The sequence below is a fragment of the Cyanistes caeruleus genome, chromosome 27 (assembly GCF_971803275.1).
Source record: "Cyanistes caeruleus chromosome 27, bCyaCae1.hap1.1, whole genome shotgun sequence".
Lineage (NCBI taxonomy): Eukaryota > Metazoa > Chordata > Aves > Passeriformes > Paridae > Cyanistes > Cyanistes caeruleus.
In genome coordinates, this window is record NC_141727.1 from 4,462,375 (window position 1) to 4,477,178 (window position 14,804).

Here is a 14,804-nt window from a genome sequence, read left to right on the forward strand (position 1 = left end):
CGGGGGGGGTCTCGGGGCTGATCATCCCATGGGGATCCCGGGAATCGCCACCCCATGGAAGTCTCGGGAATCGCCACCCCAGGGCTGTTTCCAGCCACAGGAGTCCCACGGGGGTCACTGACCCACGGGGGTGTGAGGGATCACCCCTCCACGCTGGCATTTCCCTCTCCCACCCCCAGCTCTGCTCCCTCAGAGCCCTGGAGCAGCCCTGGCCTCTCTCCCCACCCTCGGGGGGCAGGAACGTCCCCCCCAGCCACTCCCCAAAATTCCAGACAAGGCCTCAGCATTTCCAGACACTTTAATGGACACCACGGCGATCCCAGGCTGGGATCAGTGTTACAGCACACCCCCAATTCCCAAGGCACGGGGCTGGGAGCGCCCAAAATCCCCCTGGGAGGGTCCATCCCGCGCTCCTCCTCCGCTGGCTGATCCCAGAGATCCCTGATCTCAGCTGGAACGCCGCTGGGATGTTCCCAAAGGAGCACAAGGGACTGGCGGGGCCTCAGTGCCAAACCTCCAGTCCCTGACCAGCCCATTCTGGAGCTGATTCCATGGGAATTGTGTCCATCATCCTCCAATCCCTTATCCTGGGGGCTCCCACGGCCAGGGAAGGAATTGGTTCTCCGTTTCCAGCGTCAGTGATTCCCGGAGCTCCGGCCCGGGGGAGGCTCGGCGGCTCCCCCCGCGTCCCGCAGCCGTCGGATGTGCTCGTCCAGGAGCGCCGTGAGGTGAGCGGGACCCCGCTGGAGCAGGGAGGAGGTTTGGGAGCACAGCAGGGACAGGGCTGCCACCGTCTGCCCCTGGGACACCTCCAGGGACGGCAGCCGGGCGAAGTTCTCCACTCCCTGCCGGCTCAGGATGGTGCCATCGATGCAGGCGCCTGGAAAAGGGCAGCTCGGGATGGGCATGGAATATTCCAGACCTTTGGGGAAGGGACTGCTCGGCCCTGCAGGCTGCCCACCCCTCCTCTGCATGGACACAGCTCCCTCAGGGGGAGTCATTCCCAGTCCTGGGCCCTCATTCCCAGCCCTGGATCCTCCTTCCAAGTCCTGGATGAGCTTCCCAACTGATGGGCTCCCATTCCCACCCCAAACCCCCATTTCCAACCCTCATTCCCAGCCCCAAACCCCCATTACCACCCCAAACCCCCATTACCACCCCATTCCCAGCCCAAACCCCCATTCCCACCCCAAACCCCCATTCCCACCCCAAACCCCCATTCCCAGCCCCATTCCCAGCCCCAAACCCCCATTCCCACCCCAAACCCCCATTACCACCCCATTCCCAGCCCAAACCCCCATTCCCACCCCAAACCCCCATTCCCACCCTAAACCCCCACCCCAAACCCCCATTCCCACCCCCATTCCCACCCCAAACCCCCATTCCCAGCCCCATTCCCAGCCCAAACCCCCACCCCAAACCCCCATTCCCACCCCAAACCCCCATTCCCAGCCCCATTCCCAGCCCAAACCCCCATTCCCACCCCAAACCCCCATTCCCAGCCCCATTCCCAGCCCAAACCCCCATTCCCAGCCCAAACCCCCATTCCCAGCCCCATTCCCACCCCAAACCCCCATTCCCACCCCAAACCCCCATTCCCACCCTAAACCCCCACCGCAAACCCCCATTCCCAGCCCAAACCCCCACCCCAAACCCCCATTCCCAGCCCAAACCCCCATTCCCAGCCCAAACCCCCATTCCCAGCCCCATTCCCACCCCAAACTCCCATTCCTAGCCCCATTCCCAGCCCAAACCCCCATTCCCACCCCAAACCCCCACCCCAAACCCCCATTCCCAGCCCAAACCCCCATTCCCAGCCCCATTCCCAGCCCAAACCCCCATTCCCACCCCAAACCCCCACCCCAAACCCCCATTCCCAGCCCGGAGCAGCCCTGCTCGGCGCTCCCAGCCCGGGGAAGGCTCTCACCCAGCAGCACGAGCTGCGGCACCCCCTTCAGCACCCGCAGCATCTCCCTGGCGCGCGCCTCGGGGCTCACCAGCAGCACGTTACGGCACACGAACAGCGGCAGCAGGTTCCTCAGCTCGGACTGCGCCAGCACCGGCCGGATAATCTGGGAAACGCCTGGGGATCAGGCTCGGGGAGCAGCGGGATCCCCCTGAGCCCCCCGCGGGGAGCGGGGCTCACCTCGTTGAGGACGAACTTGACGTGGATGTTGTGCTTGCGCAGGAAGTGCCGCAGCGTGGCCATGTCCTCGTCCGGCAGCGAGTTGAACTGGCACACGGCCACCATGCGGCTGCCACGGAGAGCCTCCTCGGCCTGGCGCCGCAGCACCCGCGCGTAGCCGTCCTCCTGGGGCTGGGATGGGGGATTGGGAACATCCTGGGACTGGGATGGGGGATTTGGGATTGGGGAATGGGGGATTTGGGATTGGGGAAACCCTACAGCCACAGCACCCGTGCGTAGCCGTCCTCCTGGGGCTGGGATGGGGCATTGGGAACAGGGAATGGGGGATTTGGGACCCCTACAGCCGCAGCACCAGCGCATAGCCGTCCTCCTGGGGCTGGGATGGGGGATTGGGAACAGGGAATGGGGGATTGGGAACCTCCTGGAACAGGGAATGGGGGATTGGGAACCTCCTGGGACTGGGAATGGGGGATCTGGGATTGGGGGAACCCTACAGCCGCAGGACCCGCGCGTAGCCATCCTCCTGGGGCTGGGATGGGGGATTGGGAACAGGGAATGGGGGATTTGGGAACCTCCTGGGGCTGGAATGGGGGATTTGGGATTGGGGAATGGGGGATTTGGGAACCTCCTGGGGCTGGGATGGGGGATTGGGAACATCCTGGGGCTGGAATGGGGGATTTGGGATTGGGGAATGGGGGATTTGGGAACCTCCTGGGGCTGGGATGGGTGTGGGAATGGGAAATGGGGGATTTGGGAACATCCTGGAACAGGGAATGGGGGATGTGGGGATTGGGGAATGGGGGATGTGGGGAAGGGGGATGGCGTGAGACCCCGCTGTGATCCCACAGCTGGAGGTGCTGGGGGGAGATGGTCCCAAGGGTTGTGAGGTGTTCCCATCGATCTCAAGGTGTTCCCAAGGATCTCAAGGTGTTCCCATGGACCTCGAGGTGTTCCCATGGACCTCGAGGTGTTTCCAGGGACCTCGAGGTGTTTCCAGGGACCTCGAGGTGTTCCCATGGACCCCAAGGTGTTCCCATGGATCTTGAGGTGTTTCCATGAACCTCGAGGTGTTCCCATCAATCTCAAGGTGTTCCCAAGGATCTCAAGGTGATCCCGTGGATCTTGAGGTGATCCCACAGATCTCAAAACTCCACAGACGGGGACTCCCCTTGCTCCCAGCACCTCCCAACCCACAGCACCCCACACCCTGTGCAGGCCAGGCCGAGCTGTGTCCCCCCGCCGTGCCCAGACCCGCAGGAACCCCCTCCCGGTGCCGGTGCCGTGCCTCACCTGGCGCTGGTGGCCGGTGCCGTGGCGGGGCAGGCAGCGCGGGGGCACGGCCGGCCGCGGGGGCAGGAACTCGGTCAGGGCCAGCAGCTTCTGCCGCTGCAGGTGCATCGCCTTCCAGTGCCGCGTCACCGCCTTGGAGCCGCGCCGCAGCAGCTGCAGGGCGGGCAGCCAGGCTGCGGGGCAGCGCTCAGCACCGGCACCGGCACCGGCACCGGGACCGGCACCGGCACCGGGACCGGCACCGGCACCGGGACCGGAACCGACACCGGGACCGGAACCGACACCGACACTGGGCGCTCCCCAGCGCTGCGGGACTCCCGGCTCCGGCCCTGCCTCGGGCCCGCTCCCAGTCCTCGCCCCGGTTCCTGCCCCAAACCCGCTCCCATTCCCGTTCTCTGTCCCGGTCCCGTTCCCATTCCAGGCCCCTGTACCGTTCCCTCTCCTGTTCACATTCCTGTTCCAAATTCCGGTCCCTGTCCCTCTCCCGCTCCCATTCCTGTTCCCATTCCCGTTCCCGTTCCCATTCCTGCCCCAGTCCCGTTCCCATTCCAAATCCCAGTCTCTGTCCTTCTCCCGTTCCCGTTCCCGTTCCCATTCCTGCCCCAGTCCCGTTCCCATTCCAGATCCCAGTCTCTGTCCTTCTCCCGTTCCCGTTCCCGTTCCCATTCCAGGCCCCTGTCACCGTCCCTGTCCCTCTCACGTTCCCCTTCCTGTCCCAGCCCCGTTCCCGTTCCTATTCCCGTCCCAGTCCCGTTCCTATTCCCATTCCCTCTCCCGTTCTAGTCCCGTTCCTATTCCCATTCCTGTCCCGTTCCCGTTCCCGGTCTCTCACCCCGCCGCCATCGCGTCCCGCCGCCTCCCAGCGCCGCCATCTTGGTGCAAGGGCTTGTGGGAAGGCGGAGGACCCGCCACTTCCGGTGCGCCCCGTCTCCATAGCAACGGCGCGGCCTGGGCGCCTCCGAGCCCCGCGAAGTGAGGGAACGGAGCCCCAAAACCGGGGAACCGCTCCCGGTGAGCCCCCCCTGGCCTTTCCGGGGCTCTTTGTACCCCAAACCCGTGGTACCGGCTCGGTGAGCTGCCGTGGCTCGATTTCAGGGGTCTCTATGAGCTCTCCCATCCAGTGAGGCCTGGTCCCAGTGCCCCCCCTCCCCATCCCGGGGGTCTCTGGGATCCCCACCCCGGGGCTCCCGCTGCTCCCCTCAATTCCAGCGCCACAATCCCCCTGGGTTATGGGGAGGGGGTCCCAGCACTGCCCCCCATCCCTGCAATCCTGACACCCCCAATCCGCAGCTTTTTCACCCTCTTTTCCCTCAGACCCCCACCCGAGGAGGGGACAAGGAGCCCCCGGGTCACCCATGGCTGAGCAAGGGGACAGCCCGTGTGGGGGTGAGTGAGACATTGGGAGGGGACAGGGGGGCTGCACCCCTGGCCTGGACCCTCACCCGCAATCCCCACAGCCCCCGAGGGGACACGGCCAGGAGTGACCCTGAGCGACAGCCTGGTCACCACCCGCATCTGGTGAGGATCCCACGCAGCCTGGGCTGGCAGGGAGAGGAGGGGGTTCAGGACACCCCAAAAACCCCCCCTGTGTGTTCCTGTAGCCCCACAGGGCCGCTGCCCACCTCCACCCTCCGCTTGGATCGGGAGAACATTTCCTGCATCGGGAAACTCCGGAGGATGGCGGAGATCCACAGCCTCTACCTGCAGCAGGTGTCAAACCCCGGCTCTGCTCCCGTTTTCCCTCCCCAAAACCCAGAAGGGAACGGTTTTCCTCCATCCTCCCAGATTTTCTCCCCCTCCCAGACCCACTCTGGAGGTCTCTCCCCGTTCCCTCCCGGCCGATGCCAACCCCACTGGAATTCCAGCGTTTCCAAACCCAACCTGAGGGTGCTCAGGGTCCTGAATTTCGGGGTCTCTCTGTGTCCTCCCCACCCCATTCCCTGTCCAGAACCTCCTGTGGGATGTCGTGTTGCCTCCAGCATTGGTTGGAGCAATCCCAGAGCGTTCCCAAAATGCAATTTTTCACGCAGTAGACAAGAAAAACAAAAAAACCCAAACAAAAAAACACGTTGGGGTTTTGCTATTTTATTTCCCAGAACCAAATTGAGAAGATCGAGAATTTGGAGTCTTTTCCCAACCTGAGGTACAGCAGCTCTTGCTCCCAAAGATTTCCATGGGTTCTCTGGGAAAAAAGTGGGATCAAATTCCAGCCCTTGGGGCCAGGTGGGGCTGTGACATCTCACCCTCCCTGTGCCCTCCAGGTTCCTCTGCCTGGCTGGGAACCGCATCCAGAGGGTGGAAAACCTGCAGGCCCTGCCCCACCTGAGCGCCCTGGACCTGTCCCACAACCAGATCCGGGCTCTGGACGCAGGTGGGGAGCAGGGACGGATCCAGGGGGCTGCCAGGATTGCTGGAATTCCCATTCCCGCCCTCCCTGCCTCAGTTTCCCCGGGCGTGGGGGTGAAACGCTGCTTTGGGAGTTGCCTGGGGAGGGAGGGAAGCGCTGTGGGGGGGTTTGGGGGGAGCAGGAATTTGGGCTGGAGGGGCTCAGCTCCCAGCTCTGTCATTCCCTTTATCCCGGCAGAGGAGCTGCCCCGCAGCCTCCGGATCCTCGACCTGACCGGGAACGAGTGCAGCCGGCAGGACGGATACAGGTGGGGCAGGAGGGGGAGAACAACCCCCCAAAAACCGGGAGAAGCCTCGGGGTGACCAAACTGTGGCCTTTCAGTACCTCCAAGAGAGCTGGGAAAGGGACTTTGGAGAAGGGATGGAGTGACAGGACAAGGGGATGTGGATTCCCCCATTGGGAAGGAATTCCTGGCTGGGAGGGTGGGGAGGGGATGGGATGGAATTCCCAGAGAAGCTGTGGCTTCCCCTGGATCCCTGGAAGTGTGCCAGGAGAGCTTTGGAGCACGCTGGGGTAGTGGGATGCATCCCTGGATGGAACTGGATGGGATTTAAGGTTCCCTTCCCACACAAACCATTCCATGAAATACCAAACACAGCCTGTCCCACCAAAGCCCAGGATGTGAATCCCTGCTCTCCAAACCCCAGGATGTGAATTCCTGCTCTCCAAACCCCAGGATGTGAATCCCTGCTCTCCAAACCTCAGGGATGTGAATCCTTGCTCTCCAAACCCCAGGATGTGAATCCCTGCTCTCCAAACCCCAGGGATGTGAATTCCCACTCCCCAAACCCCAGGGATGTGAATCCCTGCTCTCCAAACCCCAGGATGTGAATCCCTGCTTTCCAAATCCCAGGGATGTGAATCCCTGCTCTCCAAACCCCAGGGATGTGAATTCCCACTCCCCAAACCCCAGGGATGTGAATTCCCACTCTCCAAATCCTGGGGATGTGAATCCCTGCTCTCCAAACCCCAGGATGTGAATTCCTGATTCCCAAACCCCAGAGATGTGAATTCCTGATTCCCAAACTCCAGGGATGTGAATCCCTGCTCTCCAAACCCCAGGGATGTGAATTTCTGCTCTCCAAACCCCAGGGATGTGAATTCCTGATTCCCAAACCCCAGAGATGTGAATCCCCACTCCCCAAACCCCAGAGATGTGAATCCCCGCTCCCCAAACCCCAGGGATGTGAATCCCCGCTCTCCACCCAGGCCAGGCTCCGGTGGGCTGAGGGAGGATGGAACACCCACTCCCAATCCCACGGCTGCAGAGAATTTGGCTTTTCCTTGGTTTTTTTCCCGCAGGGATCTGGTGGTGGCAGCCCTGCCCCACCTCCTGCAGCTGGATTCCCAGCCAATCCATGGAGACACGGCTCGGGAAGAGGCAGGAGGAGGCTCCTGCAGCAGCAGCAAGGAGGAGGAGGAGGAGGAGGAGGAGGAGGAGGATGAGGAGCTGTTCCCTGAGCTGAGGATTCCCTTCACCGTGGACAAAGGTGCCCGGACGGGGACAGGACACGCGGCACTCTTGGTCTGGCAGTGCCACATCTCCTGGAATTCCCGTCCTGGCAGATTTCCTGCAGGATGTGCACCGGGAGCTGGCGGGACGGGCGCGGTGGAGGCGGAGGAAGAGCCTGGAGGAGCACCGGGCCCGGCTGGAGGAGCTGCGGGAGCTCCGGGCTCTGCTGCTGGACCCGGGGCAGGGCCAGCTCTGTCCCCAAGGGGCACAGCTGTCACCTCTGCCAGCATCCAGGGTGTCCCAGCGAGCTCCTGGCGCCATCCAGCCCCCAGGCAAGGCTCTGGAGAAGGAGCCTGGTGCCAAAGGAGCAGGGAATGGGCAGTTATCCCAAATATCCTGCAGCAGCAGCAAGGAATAAAGTCGTTATTCCCACCCCAATCCAGCTGGATGTCACCCTACAGCCATCCTGAGGGGCTGGAAATGGGGGGAAGCGCACAAGGGGCTGTGGGCAGGGCTCCCAATCCCATCCCACATCCCTGTCCTTCCCCCTGCACCTCATTCCAGGCCGTGGCCACCCCTCCAGGGTAAACTGGGGGCTGGGACCCATGGAGGGAGCCAGGAAGGGTCAGGGTGGGGCTCTGGGAATGTTTTGGGACTCTGGGAATGTTTTGTGATTCCCTACCCGTGGAAAATGCCGTGGGGGAAGCCGAGCCCACCCACCTGTGTGGGGTTTAGGTGTAAAACTTCATCTCGGCCTCCACGCAGTCGAAGAAGAGGTCAGCCAGCTCCTCAGGGCAGGGGGGCACGGAGCCCTCCAGCAGCTCCCTCATCCCCTCCAGGCCCTGCTGCTCCAGCCCCCGCAGCGTCTGCAGGAGCTGCTGGCCCCGCTCCTGGGGGGAGCAGGGTGGGATCAGAGAGCTCAGGGAGTTTGATCCCATTGGAGGGTGGGGAAGGGTCTGTGGGGTCTGTGGGGTCTGAGGGGTCTGAGGGGTCTGTGGAGTCTGTGGGCTCTGTGGGGTCTGAGGGGTCTGTGGGGTCTGTGGGGTCTCTGGGCCCTGTGGGGTCTCTGGGGTCTGTGGGGTCTGGGGTCTGTGGGCTCTGTGGGCTCTGTGGGCTCTGTGGGGTCTCTGGGCCCTGTGGGGTCTCTGGGGTCTGTGGGGTCTGGGGTCTGTGGGGTCTCTGGGCTCTGTGGGCTCTGTGGGGTCTGGGCTCTGTGGGGTCTCTGGGGTCTCTGGGCTCTCTGTGCCCTGTGGGGTCTCTGGGCTCTCTGGGCCCTGTGGGGTCTCTGGGCTCTCTGGGCCCTGTGGGGTCTCTGGGCTCTCTGTGCCCTGTAGGGTCTCTGGGCTCTCTGGGCTCTGTGGGGTCTCTGGGCTCTCTGGGCTCTGTGGGGTCTCTGGGCTCTCTGGGGTCTCTGGGCTCTCTGGGCCCTGTGGGGTCTCTGGGCTCTCTGGGCCCTGTGGGCTCTCTGGGCTCTCTGTGCCCTGTGGGGTCTCTGGGCTCTCTGTGCCCTGTGGGGTCTCTGGGCTCTCTGTGCCCTGTGGGGTCTCTGGGCTCTGTGGGCTCTGTGGGGTCTCTGGGGTCTGTGGGGTCTCTGGGCTCTCTGTGCCCTGTGGGGTCTCTGTGCCCTGTGGGGTCTCTGGGGTCTGTGGGGTCTGGGGTCTGTGGGGTCTCTGGGCTCTGTGGGCTCTGTGGGGTCTGGGCTCTGTGGGGTCTCTGGGGTCTCTGGGCTCTCTGTGCCCTGTGGGGTCTCTGGGCTCTCTGGGCCCTGTGGGGTCTCTGGGCTCTCTGGGCCCTGTGGGGTCTCTGGGCTCTCTGGGCTCTCTGGGCCCTGTGGGGTCTCTGGGCTCTCTGGGCTCTGCGGTACCGGCTCCTGCTCCATGAGCTCCAGCGCTGCCTGGTGCCGGCGGTACAGCTCGTGCCGCCGATCCACGGAGCTCCGGAATCTGGGGATCTGCTTGGCGGGATCCTGCAGGAATGTCGGGGATCTCACCTGCGGCACCGCCTTGATGCCGGCCACGAACACAAAGGGCTTGAAGACAGACCTGGAGGGGACGCTGGGGTGAGAGAGCAGAATTCCCGGGAATGCCACATCCCTGTCCCCAGCTCGGCCCCACCTGGAGGGGTCCGGGGTGGCGGTGAAGAAGTGGACGCAGGGCAGGGCGGGGTCGCGGGGCAGCACGGACACCATGCTGCCGGCCGTGCGGAACCCCTCGGCGTCCACGCAGATCCCGCTGGCCTTGTCCCGCAGGATGGACATCAGCGTCTCTGCCGTGATGTGACCTGCAGGGACAGGCAGAGCCACCTCATGGTGTGGGTGGCCGTCCCCACCCCGGGCCCTGTGACCGGGAACTGGGGATGTGCCAGCACAGAAACAGCCTTTGGGGAGCTGTGGATGGGTATTCCTGTCCCTGTCCCCATCCCTGTCCCATCCCTGTCCCATCCCTGTCCCCATCCCTGTCCCCATCCTTGTCCCCATCCCTGTCTCCATCTCAGTCCCCATCCCTGTCCCCATCCCTGTCCCCATAACTGTCCCCATCCCTGTCTCCATCTCAGTCCCCATCCCTGTCCCCATCCCTGTCCCCATCCCTGTCCCCATCCCTGTCCCATCCCTGTCCCCATCTCTGTCCCCATCCCTGTCTCCACTTCAGTGCTTCCAAGAGCTCCTTGCCAGTGTGGAAGCAGCCCTTGGGGAGCTGTGGATGGGTGTCCCCACCCCTGTCCCTGTCCCTGTCCCTGTCCCTGTCCCTGTCCCTGTCCCTGTCCCTGTCCTGTCCCCACCCCTGTCCTCATCCTCATTCTTGTCCCCGTTCCTGTCCCCATCCCCACCCCTGTCCCCATCCTGTTCCCATCCCGATTCCTGTCCCTATCCTTGTCCTGTCCCTGTCCCCCTCCCTGTCCCAATCCCTGTCCCACCCCTGTCCTTGTCCCACCCCTGTCCCTGTCCCACCCCTGTCCTCACCTGCGTGCTGCTGCAGCAGCTCCTTCCCTGCCTGGAAGCGCGCCTTGGCAGCCTCCATGCGCGGGGGCTGCTGCTCCAGGGAGAACACCCGCGCGAAGCTGAACTCTCCGTCCCCGCTCCACCAGCCCTGGCTCCGCGCCCGCTCCCGCAGCCCCGCGTGCTCCGCCGTGATGTCGCTGCCGATGCTCAGCTGGTTGGAGATGTTGCGGCTGCCCTCTGTGCCAGCCGGGGCCAAGGGTCACTCAGGGGTCACCCGGGGTCACTCAGGGTCACTCGGGGTCACTCGGGGTCACCCCGTGCTCCCAGCACGCCCGGTCCCCGCTCACCGCGGATCCGCTGGGCCGCCCAGTAGCGCCCGGCCGTCTCCAGGACCCAGGCCTCGGTGCGGTCGGCCAGCAGGAAGGTGTTGTGGTACACGAAGGGCACCGGCTCCTCCTTGCAGCTCCCGCCTTGGCCGTAGCGCTCCAGCAGAGCCGTGATCACCTCCAGCGCCTCCCGGGCAGAGCCGCCCCGCTCCAAAGCCAGCCTGCGCCGGCAGCGCCCGTCAGACAGCGCCAGGGGCTGGGACAGCGGGGACAGCTGTCCTCACCCTCCTCACCGTCCATCCTCAGCATCCTCAGCATCCTCAGCATCCTCAGCATCCTCACCCTCCTCACCATCCATCCTCATCATCCTCATCATCCTCAGCATCCTCATCATCCTCAGAATCCTCACCCTCCTCACCGTCCATCCTCATCATCCTCATCATCCTCAGCATCCTCACCCTCCTCACCGTCCATCCTCATCATCCTCAGCATCCTCAGCATCCTCATCATCCTCATCATCCTCAGCATCCTCACCCTCCTCACCGTCCATCCTCAGCATCCTCAGCATCCTCAGCATCCTCACCCTCCTCACCGTCCATCCTCATCATCCTCAGCATCCTCAGCATCCTCATCATCCTCATCATCCTCATCATCCTCAGCATCCTCAGCATCCTCAGCATCCTCACCCTCCTCACCGTCCATCCTCAGCATCCTCAGCATCCCCAGCATCCTCAGCATCCTCAGCATCCTCAGCATCCTCAGCATCCTCATCATCCTCAGCATCCTCACCCTCCTCACTGTCCATCCTCACCATCCTCATCATCCTCACCCTCCTCACCGTCCATCCTCATCATCCTCAGCATCCTCACCCTCCTCACCATCCATCCTCATCATCCTCACCATCCTCATCATCCTCAGCATCCTCAGCATCCTCACCCTCCTCATCCTCCCCACCCTCCTCACCTCACCAGGTCCATGCCCAGCAGCGCCTCTGTCTCTCCCAGTGGCTCGCGGGTCCACACGCCCTCGTTGCCCACGCAGACGCCGCAGTCGTTGGCGCCCATCTCGGCGCCCCAGAGCCAGGCGGGGCGGCTCAGCACCACGGCGTGAGTGCGCTCCGCCTGCTCGATCTGCAGGTACGTGCACTGCGGGGACACGGGGACACCGTGGGGACATCGTGGGGACATCGTGGGGACATCGTGGGGACACCGTGGGGACACAGCGGGGACATCGTGGGGACACAGCAGGGACATCGTGGGGACACCGTGGGGACACAGCGGGGACACAGCGGGGACATGGCGGGGACACAGCGGGGACACCGTGGGGACACAGTGGGGACACGGCGGGGACACCGTGGGGACACCGTGGGGACACAGCAGGGACATCGTGGGGACACCGTGGGGACACAGCAGGGACACGGCGGGGACACAGCAAGGACAGAGCGGGGACATGGCGGGGACACTGTGGGGACATTGTGGGGACACTGTGGGGACACGGTGGGGACACGGAAGGGACACAGTGAGGACACGGAGGGGACACAGTGGGGACACTGGGGACATGGTGGGGACACTGGGGACATGGTGGGGACACTGAGGGACACGGCAGGGACATGGCAGGGACACTGTGAGGACACCATGGGGACACCTGGCACGCTCAGTGCTCTGTCCCTGCAGCCACCCTGGCACACGGAGGTGACACCTGTCACACTGGGGGTGGCACCTGACACACTGGGGATGGCACCTGGCACACTGGGGGTGACACCTGGCACACTGGGGGTGCACTAATGGGGGACACAGAGGTGACACCTGGCACACTGGGGTGACACCTGGCACACTGGGGGTGGCACCTGGCACACTGGGGGTGGCACCTGTCACACTGGGGTGGCACCTGGCACACTGGGGGTGACACCTGGCACACTGGGGGTGGCACCTGGCACACTGGGGTGACACCTGGCACACTGGGGGTGCACTAATGGGGGACACAGAGGTGACACCTGGCACACTGGGGTGACACCTGGCACACTGGGGGTGGCACCTGTCACACTGGGGTGGCACCTGGCACACTGGGGGTGACACCTGGCACACTGGGGGTGGCACCTGGCACACTGGGGTGGCACCTGGCACACTGGGGGTGACACCTGGCACACTGGGGGTGCACTGATGGGGGACACAGAGGTGACACCTGGCACACTGGGGGTGACACCTGGCACACTGGGGGTGGCACCTGGCACACTGGGGGTGGCACCTGTCACACTGGGGGTGACACCTGGCACACTGGGGTGACACCTGGCACACTGGGGGTGACACCTGGCACACTGGAGGTGGCACCTGGCACACTGGGGTGACACCTGGCACACTGGGGGTGCACTGATGGGGGACACAGAGGTGACACCTGGCACACTGGGGGTGGCACCTGGCACACGGAGGTGGCACCTGGCACACGGAGGTGACACCTGGCACACAGAGGTGACACCTGGCACACTGGGGGTGCACTGATGGGGGACACAGAGGTGACACCTGGCACACTGGGGGTGGCACCTGTCACACTGGGGGTGGCACCTGGCACACGGGGGTGACACCTGGCACACGGAGGTGACACCTGGCACACTGGGGTGACACCTGGCACACTGGGGGTGACACCTGGCACACGGAGGTGACACCTGGCACACTGGGGGTGGCACCTGGCACACTGGGGGTGACACCTGTCACACTGGGGGTGACACCTGGCACACTGGGGGTGACACCTGGCACACTGGAGGTGGCACCTGGCACACTGGGGTGACACCTGGCACACTGGGGGTGCACTGATGGGGGACACAGAGGTGACACCTGGCACACTGGGGGTGGAACCTGGCACACTGGGGGTGGCACCTGGCACACTGGGGTGGCACCTGGCACACTGGGGGTGACACCTGGCACACTGGGGGTGCACTGATGGGGGACACAGAGGTGACACCTGGCACACACTGCCCTGTCCCTGCAGCCACCCCAGCCCAGGGTTGGGGACACACAGCGGGGCTGACCTGACTCGCTGACCCCTACAGCCGCTCTGGCCGCAGCGCGGTCTCACCTGGACTTTGTCCCCAGCTCGGTGGGTGGCAGCGGGGACATAGACGATCTCCTGCACCTCGTCTCGGGGACGATCGGCGTTCTTGCCGAAGATGACGGCGGGGGACGCCGTGTGCGGTGGCAGGGCCACAAAACAGTCACAGGACGAGGGCACGGGAGCCTGCCCTGCCATCCTAAACTGGGTCAGGGCGGGCACCGAGGGCGATGTCAACCCCCTGTCCCTGCCCTGGGGGTGTCCCCAGAGCCCCTTTGGGGCGGGGTGGGGGGGTCAGGAGACATGAGGAGGTGTCTGGAGCTGGGGGGGCATCAGGGACCCCATGGCGGGGTGGGCACCGAGGAGAATGTCCCCCCCCCGTCCCCGTCCTGGATGTGTCCCCAGGGTCGCTGTGGGGTGACACGGAGGGGCTGTGGGGTGACGCGGTCGCTGGAACTTGGGGGACATCTGGGACCCCCCACCCCGGGACCCCGCGGCTCCGCACCGAACGGAGCCGCCCCCCGCGGAGCCCCGGTACCCGGGACCCCCCAGCACCGACCGCGGAGCGGACCCCCTTCCCTCCCAGCGCCGGTAACCGGGACCGCGCGGGCCCTCCCGTCCCCACGGACCTGCCGCTGCTCCCGCACCGCCGCCGCTGCCCGGGCCCGCCCCGGCCCGCCCTGTCCAGCCCCGGACGGGCGACGGCGGCGCCCGGTGGCCGGAGGCCGCACGGCGGCAGCGGCGGGGACCGGCACCGGCACCGACACCGGTACCGACAGTGACACCGGCACCGGCACCGACAGTGACACCGGCACCGACAGTGACACCGACACCGGCACCGACAGTGACACCGACACCGGCACCGGCACCGGCACCGGCACCGACAGTGACACCGACACCGGCACCGGCACCGACACCGGCACCGGCACCGGCACCGGCACCGGCACCGACACCGGCACCGACACCGGCACCGACAGTGACACCGGCACCGACAGTGACACCGACACCGGCACCGACACCGGCACCGACACCGGCACCGACACCGGCACCGACAGTGACACCGACACCGGCACCGGCACCGACACCGACACCGACACCGACACCGGCACCGACACCGACAGCAGCACCCGCGTGGGTCGGGGGCGTTCCCAAAAGAGCTCAGGGACAGGAATCCCAATTTTCCTCCCGTGGGGCAGGGACGG

The 14,804-nt window shown here is 64.9% G+C and overlaps 3 protein-coding genes across 18 annotated transcripts; 1 reads left to right on the forward strand and 2 right to left on the reverse strand.

Annotated features, from left to right (window-relative positions):
* Positions 1-282: 282 nt before the first annotated feature.
* MRPL10 (mitochondrial ribosomal protein L10) lies at positions 283-4,348 on the reverse strand. 3 transcript variants are annotated; one of them, XM_086864447.1, is made up of 5 exons: positions 4,269-4,348; positions 3,437-3,609; positions 2,147-2,317; positions 1,928-2,072; positions 283-880 (listed from the first exon to the last, which is right to left on the reverse strand). In XM_086864447.1, the coding sequence occupies exons 1-5, from the start codon at positions 4,306-4,308 to the stop codon at positions 636-638; spliced, it is 774 nt and encodes a 257-aa protein (XP_086720573.1). In that variant the 5' UTR covers positions 4,309-4,348; the 3' UTR covers positions 283-635. The 3 variants fall into 3 exon arrangements, with proteins under 3 accessions (XP_086720573.1, XP_086720574.1, XP_086720572.1); XM_086864448.1 differs by lacking the exons at positions 3,437-3,609; positions 4,269-4,348 and adding an exon at positions 2,697-3,390 and having other exon boundaries at positions 2,147-2,595; XM_086864446.1 differs by lacking the exons at positions 3,437-3,609; positions 4,269-4,348 and having other exon boundaries at positions 2,147-3,390.
* A 16-nt stretch (positions 4,349-4,364) lies between these two features.
* On the forward strand, positions 4,365-8,010 carry LRRC46 (leucine rich repeat containing 46). 6 transcript variants are annotated; one of them, XM_023942428.2, is made up of 9 exons: positions 4,365-4,447; positions 4,751-4,822; positions 4,894-4,954; positions 5,038-5,146; positions 5,533-5,579; positions 5,698-5,807; positions 6,021-6,090; positions 7,146-7,333; positions 7,410-7,734. In XM_023942428.2, exons 2-9 carry the CDS (start codon positions 4,792-4,794, stop codon positions 7,712-7,714), a joined length of 921 nt encoding a protein of 306 aa, XP_023798196.2. In that variant the 5' UTR covers positions 4,365-4,447; positions 4,751-4,791; the 3' UTR covers positions 7,715-7,734. The 6 variants fall into 6 exon arrangements, with proteins under 6 accessions (XP_023798196.2, XP_023798194.2, XP_086720577.1 ...); XM_086864451.1 differs by having other exon boundaries at positions 4,418-4,506; XM_086864452.1 differs by lacking the exon at positions 4,365-4,447 and adding an exon at positions 4,469-4,556.
* Positions 5,506-14,292, reverse strand: SCRN2 (secernin 2). 9 transcript variants are annotated; one of them, XR_015279523.1, is made up of 10 exons: positions 14,232-14,292; positions 13,630-13,806; positions 11,524-11,705; positions 10,582-10,781; positions 10,256-10,471; positions 9,411-9,576; positions 9,161-9,338; positions 8,017-8,186; positions 6,743-7,692; positions 5,506-6,622 (listed from the first exon to the last, which is right to left on the reverse strand). XR_015279523.1 is itself a non-coding variant. In XM_086864438.1 (9 exons), exons 2-8 carry the CDS (start codon positions 13,798-13,800, stop codon positions 8,028-8,030), a joined length of 1,272 nt encoding a protein of 423 aa, XP_086720564.1. In that variant the 5' UTR covers positions 13,801-13,806; positions 14,232-14,292; the 3' UTR covers positions 5,506-7,692; positions 8,017-8,027. The 9 variants fall into 9 exon arrangements, 3 of the variants coding, with proteins under 3 accessions (XP_086720564.1, XP_086720565.1, XP_086720563.1); XR_015279524.1 differs by having other exon boundaries at positions 13,630-13,801; positions 14,232-14,277; XR_015279525.1 differs by having other exon boundaries at positions 5,506-7,692; positions 9,161-9,262; positions 9,339-9,576; positions 14,232-14,271.
* Between the last annotated feature and the right edge of the window lie 512 nt (positions 14,293-14,804).